The 15,914-nt window shown below is 49.2% G+C and overlaps 1 protein-coding gene across 1 annotated transcript; it reads left to right on the top strand.

Annotated features, from left to right (window-relative positions):
* Positions 1 to 7,385: 7,385 nt before the first annotated feature.
* TMEM275 (transmembrane protein 275) lies at positions 7,386 to 15,698 on the top strand. The gene is made up of 2 exons (XM_041483535.1): positions 7,386 to 7,805; positions 11,664 to 15,698. The coding sequence occupies exon 2, from the start codon at positions 11,754 to 11,756 to the stop codon at positions 12,300 to 12,302; it is 549 nt and encodes a 182-aa protein (XP_041339469.1). The 5' UTR covers positions 7,386 to 7,805; positions 11,664 to 11,753; the 3' UTR covers positions 12,303 to 15,698.
* Positions 15,699 to 15,914: the final 216 nt, after the last annotated feature.

Genomic DNA, 15,914 nt, shown 5'->3' with positions numbered 1-15,914 from the left:
TTTTTTTTTTTTTTTTTTTTATTTCACACTTTGATCTTCAAGATATTGGATTCATGGACTAGTTTTTTTTCCAATTTGCTTAAAATGGTGGTGAATAATTCTAGGCACCATTTCTACTGCCCAAGGAATAAATAAACAGTGACTCCTCACACAGACAGGATAAGTGCCCTTGCTCTCTTTTTACAAAAGATTTAGTGTGAAAAAGTATGAAACCCTTTCTCTTCTGCAGACCTCAGAGAGTGCTCAGCTGGTGGCTGCCAGTCCTCTTAGCAGTGGGATGGGGTGGGATGCTCACAGTATCTCTGCAGTTGTTCTTTGTCTCTGGATGATGAACAAACTCTGGGAAGCCTCTGCACCTCACTCTCCTGCTGTGCCAAATGTGGGTATCACCATTCCCCTGTGCTCTTTGAGACAGAAATCCCTCACATCCATGTGTCCACTTGGCACACAGACACATGTTTGGTCCCCGAGCTGTGGAAGGGCTGCAATGTTAGTGTTACAAAAAGCACATTGAAAGTGGTGAGGGAAGGGCAGAGTGGCTGTGACCACATCTGTGCTGCTGGAAAAGTGCTCCTGGTGAACCAACATCTGCTTTCAGCAGCACTTAATGATTTCTCAGCTCTACACATCTTGCTAAAGTGTATATCAGACCTAATCAGAATTTCACGTTATCCTGGAGGTGATGACAGCTGAGCACTCTGTGTTTAATTCTCACCTGGTTTGGATCAGTCTGCTGGGTGAGGAGTTAGCAGGGTCTCACTGGTGCTCAAGGTAGCTTTTCCCTGCCTGCACTGTCTGTGTGTGGGATGGGAGAGGGAAACAGTGCAATTCCAGTGACTTACAAAATGAAATAGCACTAAACAGCGTCGCCAGAAAGGTGTCTCTGCCTGGCTCCTGTCCTGCCACATCAGTTATTCACCCAGCTGTAGCAGGTGAGCAGCCCTTCCTTGTATCTGCTGGCAGAGTTCCAGGCTGGTGGTGCTCATCCAGATCCCTCTGCTCCAAGCCCACCAACACCACCCCTCCTGACGTGTCTCTGAAATGCTGTCACAGGAGAGAGGTACAATTCCTAAGTCACTGGTTCATGGACCCCATCACTCTGTAAGTGGTGTGGTGGAACAGGAACCTCTGCTGTGTCGCTGTTGTTTGAAAGAAGAGGTGACTGCTCCTTCCAGGAGCCAGAACCTGTTTGACTTGGGGTACCTCACCTCTCTCTCCAGCTGCTGTAGATAAAACTCTACAAGAGTTATCAGATCACAGTGCTGCTTTCTGCTGAGGATCTGATGCCAAAGCCTGCTCAGTTAAGCATGGATGAGCTGCTATAGTTTTCATAGCACATAAGTATTATGGGATTTCTTTTCCTTCTCTGGATCCTGCTCTAGAAGGCATTAGCTGCACACCTACCACACGCAGCACGTCTCAAACCCGTGGGAAGCAGTGGCTCCCTATGGACCCGTGGGTGGTCATGGGGAATTGAGAGGGCTGTGTTTCTCTGTGTCTGCCAGAGACAAAACCAGGACTTGTGCTCTGTGGTGTCTGAGGCCCGAATCCCTCCTGACAGCAGGTGTAGGAGGGAGAGGAGAAGCTGCTCACCGTGCCCGCTGATGATGCTGGGAGGGCGAAGTAGGAACTGAGAGGCAGAAAGATTAAGTGTATTAGGAGAGAGGCTTTGTGGCAGAGCTAACGAGCTGGAGTCAAGTGCTTTAAACAGATGCTTCCCTGGGCTCTGTGTAAAATAAAACTTGTGCAGGCACAATGGTGCCAGGCAGGGTCTGACGTGATGACCTTATAACCACTTCACTGAAGGGTGTGATTAATGACCTGGCTTTGTCAGGGTATAACTTGATATCCCATATTGAGGTGGCAGACATCTGCTCTCTACCAGAGGGTAAATACTCACAGGACAGCATCCAGACCTTGTTCACAGCCTGCTGAAATCAGTGCAACCACTTCCATGAAGTTTTGTGGGGTCTGGATAAGCCCCAGAAGGATCCAAGCAGTCTGGTTCTTTATGCACCCCGCAGCTGAGGAGATAAGACACTCACTGAAAAGCTTTTCAGACCTTCACATAAGGACTTCTAATTCTGATATTTAATTTTCACTTAATTCTTGCCTATTTTGCTGCACTGAAGAGTTAAGGATTCACCTTGAGAAGTGTTCTACTGCAGTGTTATGCTGCAGATCAAGCCATGGGGGACCCAAGAGTATTTGCAAGCCACAAAAACTTTTAAGAGATGACACCTGTGCCCAAGCTGTTAGATGTTTTGAAGGGACATGGACTCTGTCACCCTGACATTGCTTTTCTGCCTGTTTTTCCAGGTCCTAATCATCCTTGTAGACTCTGGGCTGCCTTGTAAAGCCTCAGCCCTTGGGTGAAGACTGTTGGATGAGAAACAAAAATGTCAGCGCCCTAAGCAGTGACAGACTGATCAAGGACATGTCTCCTCCTCAGACAGAAACACCATCTGTTCCTGATGTTGGAATCTGACATCCCTCAAAGCAAGATTTTCCAGGAATCCAAACTGGCGAGAGTAATGTGATTTGTGCTGCTGGTAATTAGTATCTCTTGTGGTCTGGCATGCTACAAGTTGACCATCAGGTGGATGTAACAGGAACCAATTCATTTTCTTTTTGTTGGCTCACAAAGCAGCAGCAGATCTGTTCCAAAGGGGGTTTGGTCTCCATTTCCAGGGACAGGTTGAATGTGAGAAGCTATGATCTCTCATTTGACTCATAGTAACTAACCCTGCTTCCACCGGGAAATCGATTCTGTTGGCCTAAATCACCATGTGGCTGCTTTTCCCCACAGAGGTGAGAAGTGAAGATATTTGCATCTGAGGCACCTGAGAGCACCTTTGCAGTCAGGCTCTGGTGTTGTGCATGGCTCAGCTGGGCAGCAGTGCCTTGCTCAAAGGGGTGCTGGAGTGCCTGGATGGACAGGAAAGCTCTGCGGGCAGGATAATGGATCCCTGGGTGGAATTGGTTCCCAAGTGGATGATGGACTCCTGTGGCACAGCTGGCTGGCCTTTCCCTGTGTGTAGGGCTCAGCCCCAAGAATGGTTATTGCTTTCGCTCAGATTCCATTGTCTTGGTTTTCCTTCATCATCAAAATTCCAGTGCTGGTTTGTGATGCCAGCTGAATCCCATCCTCAGGAATGTCTTCAGAGTCACCTGAGGCATCCTCCCAATAGCAGAGCATAGATCCTCTTGGAAGGACAGTTCCTTGCTCCTGTGATGCCTCATGTTTGGGGCCTGGCTCTGTTCCCATGTACCAAAAGTGGTTCTTGTGGTGGTACCCAAACACAGGTTGGATGCATTTGTGTATTCTTCCTGGAGAAGAAGGGAAAAATAAGGAAAACTGTTATAATATGTAATATGTAACACCCAATGTATCATCTCTAAGATGTGAAGCACACTCTGATTTCAGTTTATGAGGAACAAACAGTCCTTCGACTAAAATCTCTACCAACCTTTCTTTTCAAGAAGAAGATGTAACACTGAAGTGCCTGATGAACAGCATTTGAAATGATGAAGTACAGCTACTGGTGGGCACAGTGTGTGGTTTTGTCTCTTCCAGATCAGCTGCACTTTGGTGTGACCTGGCTGGCAGAGAGAGCCATGATGTGACAGAGGAGGATGAACTGGGTGTTTGCCTCCTGGGTGAATATAACCATGCAACTTCAGGCCTCCTCTTGCAGTGATGCTGCTTGCTAATTAGACTGTCAGTGGGAACCTTTGAGAACTAAAGAGAATAGACCCACTCCTCCCTGCAAGGTAATTAAAAACATTTGTCCCTGGCTGATAACTGACCCACAGATTTCTTCCTGTTTGAGAAAGCTTTATAAAAAAAAAACTACTGAGCTGTTTGTGTAACAGGACAGCCACCTGCACAGATGTTTCCTGTCCACTAACCTTTCAGAGTTGTGAGAAGATGTCATAGGAAGGAGAAACTTGTTTGAAATTCTGGAAGCCTGTTTAGTTCTTTTGTTTGTTTGTTTGTGTGATGGGGAAAAACTATCTCCAGATTATTTAAAAAAAACGTAATAAACCACAGAAGTGTTCTGGTAGACCAGCAGATCAGAGGGTAGAGGCAAAGCTTTAGTGATGCTGAATGTCAGGCTGGTGGTACCTATTATTCTGCCTCAGCAGCTGCCAGTATCACAGATTAGGAGGATGGTGGCAAACCTAGAGCAAGCTCTCCTCCCCAGGTCCTTCCCAGTGATAACATCATGTTCTTGGAGCTGCAGCTGGTCTGTTGTGTTTGACAGGTCCAGCTGTGTCTGTGTTCTAGGTCTGAGCACATTAATATTGGTGTTGTCCACAGTAGAGTCCTGTGATGTTAATTACACAACGTACAAGGAGGTGTGTCCTTCATGGGTTTAAATCTTCTGCATAGCAATTTCACAGCTGCCTCTGGGAATGACAAATACTAAATTTTTTGCCTCCTTTTTGATGCTCTAGGCAGATAAACATTGCAGAAATTGGCCTTTGCCTCTTCTGAATTTCAGAGGCAGCACAGAACCATGAGCCAGTGAGGATCCTGATGTATTGCAAACTTTCACACAGACGTGGTGGCATTTAGAGTTGGTTTGGAGCAACAGCAGGTTCAGCCTGGCATTTCCTTCCCTTAAGAGGCAATTAAACTGTAAACTCACAGACAGGTGCCAGATCTGGACACCTCATGGAAATCTGCAGGGGGAGGTTTCTGCAGTGACCTTTGTCTAATGATCTAATTAAGGGACACGAACTCCCCAGCGCTCCCTCTGCGATGGGCACGGTTCAGCAGGCAGCAGAATGGGCTCTGCACTTTGCTCCTGCTGTGCTGAGGGGTCAGGCTGCTGGCCTGCTGCTGTTCTCATGAATGCTGCTTGTGTGCCCTCCCTCGAGGATCAGTCCCAACCAAAATCCTTTGAAAGCTCTATGGAACATTCTCACCCTTCCCACCTTTTTTCAGGCATTCTCACGTGGAGAAAAACCCCTCATAAGCAGTGTGAAGTCTAAGGGCTTCATGTTGTGGCACTCACCATGCTGACCTGCTTCAGGGCAAGATGTGGTGGCACTAAAGCCCAGCCTTGGTGGGTGCAAGAGTGCCTGAGACAGATTTCTTGGGGCTGAAACCAGTCAGGAACTAACAGTGGGAAAAGACAAGCAGGCAATGCTTCCTCACATTCAGAAATTTCTGACTTCAGTTCATCTCTGAATTCAGCAGAAGCTGGGAACAAACAGTTTCTCCCAGAGGAAATATTATTTCTAGTCAGCACAGGGTTGGGATCTTTCCTCTAAAAAAGGCAGGGCTTCCCAGTCCCTGGCAAGTTTGAAGCTATAAACCATCAGTCTGGCAGAAACCCCTTGGCAAATCATGAATGCTCATGAGCTATCAAAGCTCTGCAAGGAAATGAATCTGCTCTGATTTATACCGGTGGGAAATCTAGCCTTTAATTTTAGTTCTTGAATTAGCAGTTGTTTTAATCACATGAATGCAGTCTGCCAGTTGTCAGGGCCACATATGCAAAACACAGAATTACTGCTTCGGTGGAGCCCGAAAAATGTAACATTTCAGTAAAGCCTTTTTTGGGGGCTTATGGACCATTAGGAAGGAAGTGTGATGGAGAGTCATGCAACAGCTAAAGGGAAGCAGGAGCAGCCTTCTTCATCACTGCTTTGTGCAATTAGGGCACAACTGACAGGTCGTTCAGTATTAATTGGCCCCTTTGGAGCCTGAGCTTTAGGAATGCTACCGCACAATGTGAGAGCAGTGGGCTCGAATCAATGACCCTGACAGTCTCTTCCCCTCTGACAGCCTCAGTTCCTACATAAACATGGCTTATTGGAGTGTTCCTGCTGGACTCCGGGGTGTCACACCAGGAATGAGTGCAGCCACTCGGGTTCCCTACCCAGCAACAGGCAGCAAACACTGAGCACCAGCTCTGCCACATGTGGAACTGTCTCTCTCAGAGGTGCCAGGGGGAGTTTCTCCACAAAATCTTCCATTGCACACTCTCTCATCACTTTTCTGTAGGGCTGAGTACACTGAGCCATTTTGAACTTCATGTTACAGGTCTGGGGAATCCCTAGAGGAGACAGTGCATTTCTGGAAAGGTCTGCAATGAGATTTCCCAGTCATTTATGTCTATAAGCCCAGGCAGTCAACACATCTGATCAGTGCTGGTTTTCTGATATCCTCCTGCCCTGTTGCTCAAGCCATGCTGTGTGCTATTGGCATTGCTCAAGCTCAGGAGAAAACAGAGTTGTCTTCCTCAGCAGAGACTGAACTCCTTTCTGTGAAGTTTCGTTTTTCCTGAATTTCTAGGGTGACCTGTAAAGTGAAATGCAATATGGTGCAGTAGAGGATGCTGCTGTATTAAGAATCCTCAGGCTGAAGTGATGCCTGGAGAACAGAGAGAAGTGTTCATTCCTCCTCAGTGATTTCTCTCTTTGACCTTTGTTTTTCACTGCCTCTGTTACCTTTCTCCTCTCTCTCTCTCTCATGAAAGCAACAATCTGAAAGAGAGGGGGGCATGATTGATGTTCAATGAGCTCCAGCCTGGTTCATAGAGGATTCTTCAGCAATAAATTGGAGAAGAGCCTGTGCTCAGCTGTCACTGGCAGCAGCCAGGCTGGTTACAGCAGTGGGAGCATGGAGAGCAGACGAGGACAGCTGAGTGTCAGCACGTCTCAAGCTCTGGGAGAATTATCTCTGCTCCATCCAGTGCACAGCTTGCAGTTTGCCATGTCCCCTGTGCTCACCAGCTCTGCAAACAGAGATTGGCCCCTTAATATGGGAGTTAAGATCTGGCTGTGCTTAAAACAGGATGTAGCATGAGGCGTGGTTTTAGACCAACTACCTCTAAGTGCACCATAGGTCTGATTGCTCGTTTGAAACATTAGTTTTGCATTAGTTTGCATTATCTTTCTTTATTTATCTGTTTATTTATTTATTTATTTGTAGCACCCACACTCCGGACGTTGCACCTCTGGCGGTCTTGCCTCAGCTCCTCTCACCGCCCAGCACGGACTCCCCGCACGCATCCCTGCGGCATCCCCCCGCCATCCAAAGGCACCGAACACCGGCTGTATTTGTTATTATTATTATTCGTTACGTGCTTTTCAAACCTTTGGGAGGTCCGTGCCTCGCTGCAGCACGGCCGAGCCCGCACACCGTTCCGCGGCGTTCGGCGCTGTCTCCCTCTCTCCCCCGCGGCCGCCGCGCTCCGCTCTCCGCCCCGGGGCTGACCCTCGCCGGGGATGCGCTCCCGGCTTTTTCCTCTCCCTGGGGGAAAAAGGGGCTGTTCTGCTCCGGGCGCCTCTGTCAGCTGAAGGGGGCGGGAGCTGCAGCCTTGAAGTAGAAAAGGAAGAAGGAAAAGCAGCGGGGCGAGGATGAGCGGTGCCGGACAGCGGTGGGCGGTGGGCTGAGCCTGCTGGGCACCGCGGGCTGCGGGGAGGAGGAGGAGGCAGGAGAGGATGCGGCGGGGCAGGGATGCTGCGGCTGAGCGCCCATCTGCCTAAGGAGAGCAACATCGTCCTCCGAGGGGAAGGAAGAAAGTGGGGGGAAAGCGGCGGAGCTGCACAGAGCCGCTGAGCTGCGCCAAGGACTGCCCGCCTGACACCCAGCAAAGTTTCCTGAGCTTGGTGACAAGAGGGGAGGAGGGATGTGAGATCCTTCTGCCCGCAGCGCACAGCTGGGCTTCCAGCCCCGGCTCTGCCGGGACTAGCCATGGCTTTGCCATCCCCGACTGAAGGGTGAAGGGGAGACCCGAGGCAGCCGCTCTCTCCATCGCCTTCCCCGGCTCCACGCTCCAGCCCAGGTAAGTATCCTCCCCTTCCAGGCACCGAGGCTCTCTCTGGCCCTGCCAGAGAGTTTGCCAGCAGTTTGCCCAGGCAAAAAAAAAAAGTCTTGTGATTCTCCTGGCAGATAAATGTTGCGTGCCTGTGTGTTTGTGAACCTGCCTGTGTGTGGGGTGGTTGTAGCTGCCTGACTGCAATTTCAGTTTGCTGATCACTGTCATTATTTTTCTGTGCCATCACACCTCTGGAAAGAGGACTCATCTGTGGTTTGTCAAATATTTTCGTTGTGCTGCTGCACTGAGACGGTGTGGAAGGATGACAGCTCAATTTCTCTCCACTACAACTAAGAGGGAAGTGTATTTAGCTGTACATGCTGCTGGTGCTGCTGCTATTGCTTTAAACAATGCTCCTAAAATGCTGGCTGAATATGTCAGTATGACCTTCAAGCTCTAGGAACTCTCAGACATATGGGTGAAAGTCTGTCTTTGTCCTCCTGAGAGTATAGGGAGGGGTGGCTGTTCCCTTGGAAGGAATCATTATAACCTCTGGATTTCCATCATGCCAGCTTGAGTGTGCAGCTTTTATTTTTGCACAGCAGTGCTTGCAGTAGTGCATTTCAAGATGAAATATTGTTTGGAGAAGAAACCTACACTCTAACTGATAAGAAAAGACCTGTTTCAAACAAAGAGCCCAAAGAGAACTTTTTCCACTCCTGATGGAACAGAAATTGGTAATTTTAATCAGAGTAATTTGGCTGAAAAGTTGGTAATTTTTGAAGCCATTGATTTCACTGTAGTGAAAGGTAAAAGCTGCCAGATATCCTCAGGCAGGTCAGCAGTGGGAGCTGACCCACATCAGCCCATCCTTGTGCCTGAGAAGGGGATGGAGAAACATCAGCCTGTGCTTTAGGAGATGACAGAAGAGCAAAGATGCTTCTGTTGTACATGACAAACAGAATAAACATGGACTTTATGTTGTCATGGGGTCTTGTTAGGTAGAGGATAGCTTAAGGCATTCTGTGGCTTTGGTTTCTTTTTTGCTTTATCCTCCGTTGCTCTGTTGGCTTTCTCAGCCCCATGTCATCTGGTGGTCTAACAGGAATTCCTTGTGTGCAATCCCTGGTGTTTCATATGGACAAGACAAAAGCAACCACTGATCTACTTTCTATGTGTTCCCAGTCCAAACATTTCTGTGTGCTGTTAGTTACCCTGGGTGTGTGTGCAGATCACATTCTGGCCCTGCAATCATGCTTGACTTCCAAGATCTTCTGCCCCCAGCCTGATGGGAGAGGTTCCAGGCAGGAATCTCCAGTGAGTCCATTGTTTTCTGCTGGGAAAGGTCCATTACCCCGTGTAGGTGCTGCAAGCAAAGACGAGGGGAAAGAAGTTTTGCCTTGGACATTGCACAGCCAGAATACTCCTGGTGCAGCTGAAGAGAGGGTGTGACAAGCTTGAGCCCCTGTGCTCGGGGATCTGTAATGATCAACAAAAATTGCCAGGCAGAGAAAATGAGCTATGAGGGACCATGATGGGTGATATCTCTGCAGCCTCAAAAGCAGCCAGAAACCAGCAGGGTCTCTTTGGAGTGGCTACAGGTGCCCACTGACAGATGGGATGGGCAACAGGTTGAAGTTCCTCTTGAAAATCTCAGGGGCAGCCAGACCTCTGGTGATGCCTTGCCTAAGAGCAGAAGCAGCTGGAGTGTTTAGTGTCCTGCTGGAGCCCAGCTGCCTGGCTCTTCCGGGAGGGAGAATTCCTTCAGGCTGGAAGCAGGGGAGTGTGAGAAGGCAGGAGGAAGAAAGCTGATGGAGTGAACCTGTGATGGTTTTTAACCACGAGCAGCCCCGTGGTTCCCTGGTGTGTATTTTGTAGTGGGAGAATGTGGGGCAAACCAAGGGGAAGAGCCACACTGGGGTGTCTGCAGCCTCTGTGTGCTAAAGGTTTGGGCTGGCATCTGCAGGAACTGGTCTGCAAGCAGTGCAAAAATGTGTCTTTAACCAGAAGCTATCTTGGTGCTGGTCCAGGGCTGGTGAAGGAGGCAGAATCAGGGCTCCAGCTCCCATCAGCATGCCAGGGTTCCCAGGCAGAACAAAAGGACGCTGCTAGGCAAACATGGATATGTGTTAGCCTGGCTGATGGAGAAAATGCCCTTTCTCTCTCACACTCTCTCAGTATCCTGAAAAATCTTTGCCTGCTGAGAGACCTCTCCCCAGTCAGGCATCCCAGATGAGGAAGGATTTAATCCTGTGATGCACCTGTCCCTGTCAGCTCCAGCTGCCTCACAGAGTAGGAACTCTGCTGAAAGTTGACTGCTGCACACATTCAGGTCTAAACAAAAGCCCAAGCCAAGGAAATGAGATATGACACCTGACAGAGCAGCAGAGAGCTTTGCCTCAGCTGGAGGTGCCAGAAAATTTTATAACCTAGGAAACATATTGAAAATGCCCGGCTGATCCCACTGGTGTGTGTCAGAGTGATGGGTGATGGCTTAGTACTTGTTGGTTTTTGTTTGGTGTTTTTGTTTGGGTTTGTGTTTTTGTTTTGGTTTTGGGGGGTTGTTTTGTTTTGGTTTTGTTTGTTTTGTTTTTTGTTTAATTCAGTGGCTACAGAGTGTTGATAGCACAACAGAGATTCTTGGCTCTTGCCATAGAAACTGAGTGGTATCAGTTTTTTGCTGACAACACTTTCAAAAGGGATTTGACAGGAGAGGAGGGAAGAAGCTAGGAAGCTAGGCAGGAGAGGAAGGAAGAGCAGACTGCTATTGTTTGCAATCCGGCTGGGAAGAGAAATGCTCTCCTGCCTGTGAAATCAAAGACATCACCAGCAAACTGCTGACAAATTGGCTTCTGGCAATTTGACTTCCCAGCAAGTACGGCAAACACAAATCCAGCTCTCACCACATCCAATAATCTCCTCCATGGAGAAGCTGCTACTGTCAGTCAGGGCTGTGTTACCGCCTTGGGTCCTAGACAGATCCTCACAGAGGCTCTTTTTCAGCTTCAGCATCTCAGTTTCCATGAGCCTCCATCCTGGAGCTGATACTGCTCATGCTCAAGCCTTGTAGAAGTTTGGGTTTATGGCTGCTGAGGCAAGCAAGATTCTCAGTCCCCTTCTGTGGGGTCTCCTGTGATTACAACAAAGATGGTTAGATGCATGGTAGAAAGCATGGTTTAAAACATGAAAAAACATCCACATTTGCTCCATTTTATTATAGAATTGTGTGACTGACAGGGTGTCATTCAGTGTTTGTGGATGGCTTTTGTATCACCAGCATCCAAGTGTTACCTGCTCGAGGGATCTCCAGGGTTGCCTCTGTAGTCAGCTCAGCCTCCCAGTACAGACATCTGTTGGGGATGTTCTGGGTCATCTTCTGGGACCTTTTATTCCCCACTGGCTGGAAAGGCAACCTGGATGACTCATTTCAATTACTGGAGAACTGAGACATGGAGCAATGTGTCCCCCTTTCTGCCACAATTATGGACCATTACCCATTCAAAAATACATCACCCTGGTACTGCAGCGAGGGGTGTTCAGGGCAGTACTGGATTCTTATTCTGGGCAGGTGTTGTGTGGATGGTGACAAACCCTGTGAAACCAGCTATGGCCCAGGCACAGGCTCTGGCCATGGCACACTCGGATTCACTTGGGCATCATCCACATGGAGAGCAAAGGATATGGAGCACCCTGGGCTCAGTGCTCCAGCCTGAGAGCGGCCACATGTGACCAGCACAGTCAGGGAGAGTTCAGCTTTGAAAGCAGGCTTGGGTTTGTGCTTAGTTGCTGGCACCAGCAAACCGGAGAAGATGCTGGTCCCAGGAATGGTGCGGGAAAGGTGCTTTACTTCATTGCCCTAACAGCTGCTTCTTCATTCCTCTCCAGGATTTCAAGGCAACAGGAGACTGGAAACAGCCTTCTCAACACAGCATTCATCCTGTGAGGACTGAGGTGATCTCCAAGACTCTTCCCAGCATGCTCAGTGAAAAGAGCAGCGCCTCTTTGTCCCAAAAACCCACCCAGAAGAAGACCCGACCCCAGGGCCTCCCCTCCCCTGCTCTCTGCTGTGCCTGTGGACTCTGCATCATGCTAGCAGGGATCAACATCACCTTGGTGGGAGCATTTGCCTTTGGGACCTTCCTCCCTGTGAACAACCCTCCCATCATCATCGGACCCATCTTGCTGGTGGTGGCCTTCACGTTCTTCGGTGCCTGCTGCATCTGCAGCCGCAGGCCCCCAGCCCACGGGGCCCGCAAATCCAAACCAGGCTCTAACATTGGCCTCATCAAACCTGGCAACACAGCCTTTGAAATTGAAACCAGCGAGCACACGGTGCAGGACACCACTGCTGTCCAGCTGAGCCCCACAAATTCCCCCATCTCCTCCAAAAAGTCCACACCGGTTCATGAGAACGCCAAGGCTTGCAAACTCTTCACCATGGAGGGCAACGGGCCAGTGGCCAAATACACCACAGGGGGAGAGGCCATACAGCTCAACCTGCCCAGGGACCTGGCCACATCCTAAACCCGGGCAGAGCTTTTGTCAGCAGCCAGCCAAACGCTGCTGGAGATGTACCATCAGTCAGAGGTGTGGGGAAGGTGCTTGTGGAAAGCCAGCAGACAGTCAGGTCTCTCTGAACCACTTTAAGAGAGATGGATGCAACAGCAGAAAGAAAAATAATCCAGATTTTTGCTGAAACATGCCCATGATACAGTTTTAAAATGAAAACTGATAATGATGCTGCTGTGAAAAGATGATCTCGGTTCCTGGAAATACGCTGCCATTTTTGGGGAGCAGATAGGAAGAAGGGAATGAATTCATATGTCTGATATAATGTGGAAATGTGACAGTTGGAAGGAGAGGCTACATGGGACTGACAAATGACAGCTCTTTCTTCTCAGAAGTGAAGCAATTCTTGGACATAAAAGAAGCAGGAATGCAGTAAATTACAGCTTGCTGCCACTCAGTCACAAGAAGATTTCAGCATTTCTAGTGCCAGAATTTTTGGCAGCAGGGACAAAGCTATGTCTTTGCTACTGAAAAAGCAGTGTGAAACCATCTCTCCTCTGCTGAAAATTCTTGGCCCATCTTGCCCTCATTTGGGTGATTTTACTGCCCATTCTAAGAGAAGGAACCACAAGGATCACAATCAGCACTGGTATTTTCCTCTCATGTTAATGAGTTTGAGCTGCAGCTGTGCTACACCTCACAGTGTATTTCTTGGAAGATCAGTCAGGCTGGATCCTTGTGGATAAGCTCCTGGGGTAACCAGAGACTAACAGGAGCCCACAAATTAAATTTTTAGGCTGTGATTATGTATTGAGTACTAGGCAACATTCTTCCCATTTTTTTTTTTTTGTGGAAGGCTGGCTGGGGACACGCCTCAGGGCAGAGGATAGATAACTGTATGGGCTTGAGAATAGCTGTGCTGGAAGATGGTGACTGTACCTCCTTCCCTGAAGTGACTGTGAGATCCATTGCCCAGGAGTGGATCCTTGCTGCAGGAAATGGCCTGCTCAGTGTGCTCATGGGCTTGCAGAGCAGTGGGATGAGTTTGCAGAAGAGAATTTATCAAGAGCTGTTCCAAGCAAAGACTCCCACTCTGCCTGAGAAAGACCCTAATCTGATGGAATAATGCTGCAAAGGATTTGTGTTCTTCTCTGGGGGATTCTGGCTGAGAACACGGTGCTGTGCTGATGGGCTTTGCTCTGATCCCTGTTCACGTGTGGGATCAGTGTGGGGAAGGACAGCACTGCTAGGCAGGACTTGTGTGTGGGGAGGCAGCAGCAAGAGAGTGGATCTTGAGTAGGAATGGCTGCACAGGTCCTCTGTTTATGGTAACTCTATATTTGAAATGAGGTTTTTGAGACTTTGAGTGACAAGGAAATCATCTGGACCATACCACATCACTACAGTGGCCCAGCTAGCCCAGAATCCAGTTTCTGACAAGGCTGAGAGAGCAAGGTCTGGAGAGGAACATAAAACAGGGGAAAGCCAGGATGCTGCTTGCCAGAAGTGCTTTCCCAGCTTCCAATGTGCTATTGCTTAGGAGCTTCCTGAGCTGGAAGTGGTGCCTGTATGTAGCAGCCCTGAATGGATTTCTCCCCCATGAAATAATCCATTTGCACCTTGACTGTCTGTCAATTCCCATCACTTGTGATCCTGCAGCAGAGAGTTGCACACTTTGGCTTCTTTTCATCCTGCATCCTCCTACCTCCCTTTGGTGGCTCAAGTTTTCCAGGTTAGAAGGGTCAGCAAACAGCCCATGCCCTCAGCACCACTCGGGTTTTCTGAGATGTGTTTTCCATCTCGTGTTCCCTCCAGTCATCCCTCTCTTACACTACTTTACATCTCCTGTAGCCAGAGGGAGGAAACACTTCCCATTCAGCCCAGGAGCAGCAGCGGCTTGCTTGGTTGAGGACAACAGAGCCCTGAGGCTTTAACCATCAGAAATCCATGTAGAGAGAGATGGGAGGGCTAAGGGGAAGTGCTGGAGGAGAGAGAGGGGTTGTGGCATGGCCAAGGCTCCCCTTGGCCACCAGGTCCCTGTGTGTGGCCAGGCTGTGAGAGCCACATGGGTGCTGTGCCAGGGACCACGTGCAGCCATGGGGGAGCTGGAGAGAAGAGCCATGGTGCTGCACAGGCCATGCAGGAGGGTCCTGGCTGCTCTGGGGAGCCCCTGGGCAGCTGATGGTCCCTGCATGAGCCCAGGTCGGATGAGGTTGAAGTAATTCCTTGACAAAAGGTTAACCAAAGAGTTGTAATGTGAGTCTTTGAGTCCTCCAGCAGTTTGCTGCCTCCAACAGCTCCTTCTCCACCAAGGAATTACATCTTGATTTTAGCAGGGTGGGTCTGTACTGATGAGGAGGAGAAGAGGCAGAGAAGGGCAGAACACCCTTTGGGAGAAGGGTGCTTGTGTAGGGCTGGGTAGATGCAGGTTCAAGTGCTTGGTACAGCCTCCAGGTCCTGGCAAGTCATTGATTTGTGCTGTGAGAGGGCAAACCCCTGCTCCCAGCTCCATGGAAAGCTGCTTGAAGGATGAGCATTGCCAAGGAGCAGGGTTGGCATTGGCACACCTGAATCTGGAGATTGCTCCAAGCTGGATGGGACTGCACAGCCTGATCCCTGTGTGATTTCCCTTAGTGCTCATTTTCTTGGGGAGCTCTGCCCCCAGCACTGCCTGCCCATTGGAGTGCAGGAACTGCTGTGCTGAGAAAAAGGCTCCCTCGATTTCTGCCTGCCCATGAGTGCTGTAGCAATTAAGCAGAACAGCTTGCTGATGTAGTTTGATTCCCAGCTTGCTGGCCTCACTAGTATATAACAGCTTGGATTTCTTTTAGAGACATTTCCCATGTGAATATGGTTAATGTAAGACTTTTCTTTGAGCACCCAGAGCCAAAAAATTAGTAAAATCAAGTGATAACCACACAATTCCTTTCTTTGATCGCTGAAGTCTTGAAAGCCAGGACTGAAGAGCATCCTGGAGTCACTCTTATCACAGCTCCCCTGTGAAATGCTACCAGAGGTGGATAACACAATGCCTGACCAAGAGAGGACAAGCAGCAGAGATGGGGTCTGGCAGGCACAGGGGCAGGAGCAGTGAGATGCTGATGCCCTGGTGTGGTGGGTGTGCCCACCAGGCTGTGACCCCCCTGCCAGCACGGTGGCCATGAGGACATCAGCTGCCTTCCTGCTCTTGCCTTCTTCTGTCTTCTGTAATTTCCATGTCTGTCTGTCTGTCTGCTCACGCCCATGGTCAGCTGTGCCTGATGTTGTTGTGAATCTCGTGCCTCCTTGTGCAGTGGGAGATAAGGAGAGTTCCTAGCTCTCCAAGTCAGCATTTCTGGTGTGACTCTTTTATAAAAAATTGCTATTTCTGTGCGTGCAATGTGGAATTTGGAAAAGAGAGACACATTAAAATAATTGCACTCAGAAAGCATTTGGCCTGCCTGCCTTTTCATTCTAACAGCCACCTTCTCCTTTATCCCCAGACTGTGTGTGCCCCAACCCTGTCTGTGTTCATTTTGCCTCGTGCTCCTCACTCTCCTGCTTGTTTTCCCAGAGAGTGCAAGCAGCTGCAAGGAAAAAGTGTCCCTAAGAATTCACATTGCCTCTGGAATGCCACTTGTCCCTGGA

This window comes from Pyrgilauda ruficollis, unplaced genomic scaffold (assembly GCF_017590135.1).
Source record: "Pyrgilauda ruficollis isolate IOZ18807 unplaced genomic scaffold, ASM1759013v1 scaffold6, whole genome shotgun sequence".
NCBI lineage: Eukaryota > Metazoa > Chordata > Aves > Passeriformes > Passeridae > Pyrgilauda > Pyrgilauda ruficollis.
The sequence above is the reverse complement of the archived record's forward strand: the minus strand, read 5'-3'. Positions and strand labels throughout refer to the sequence as shown.

Excerpts from the sequence above, each read along its gene's own strand:
- TMEM275 (XM_041483535.1), top strand. The coding sequence starts at position 11,754 with ATGCTCAGTGAAAAGAGCAGCGCCTCTTTGTCCCAAAAACCCACCCAG.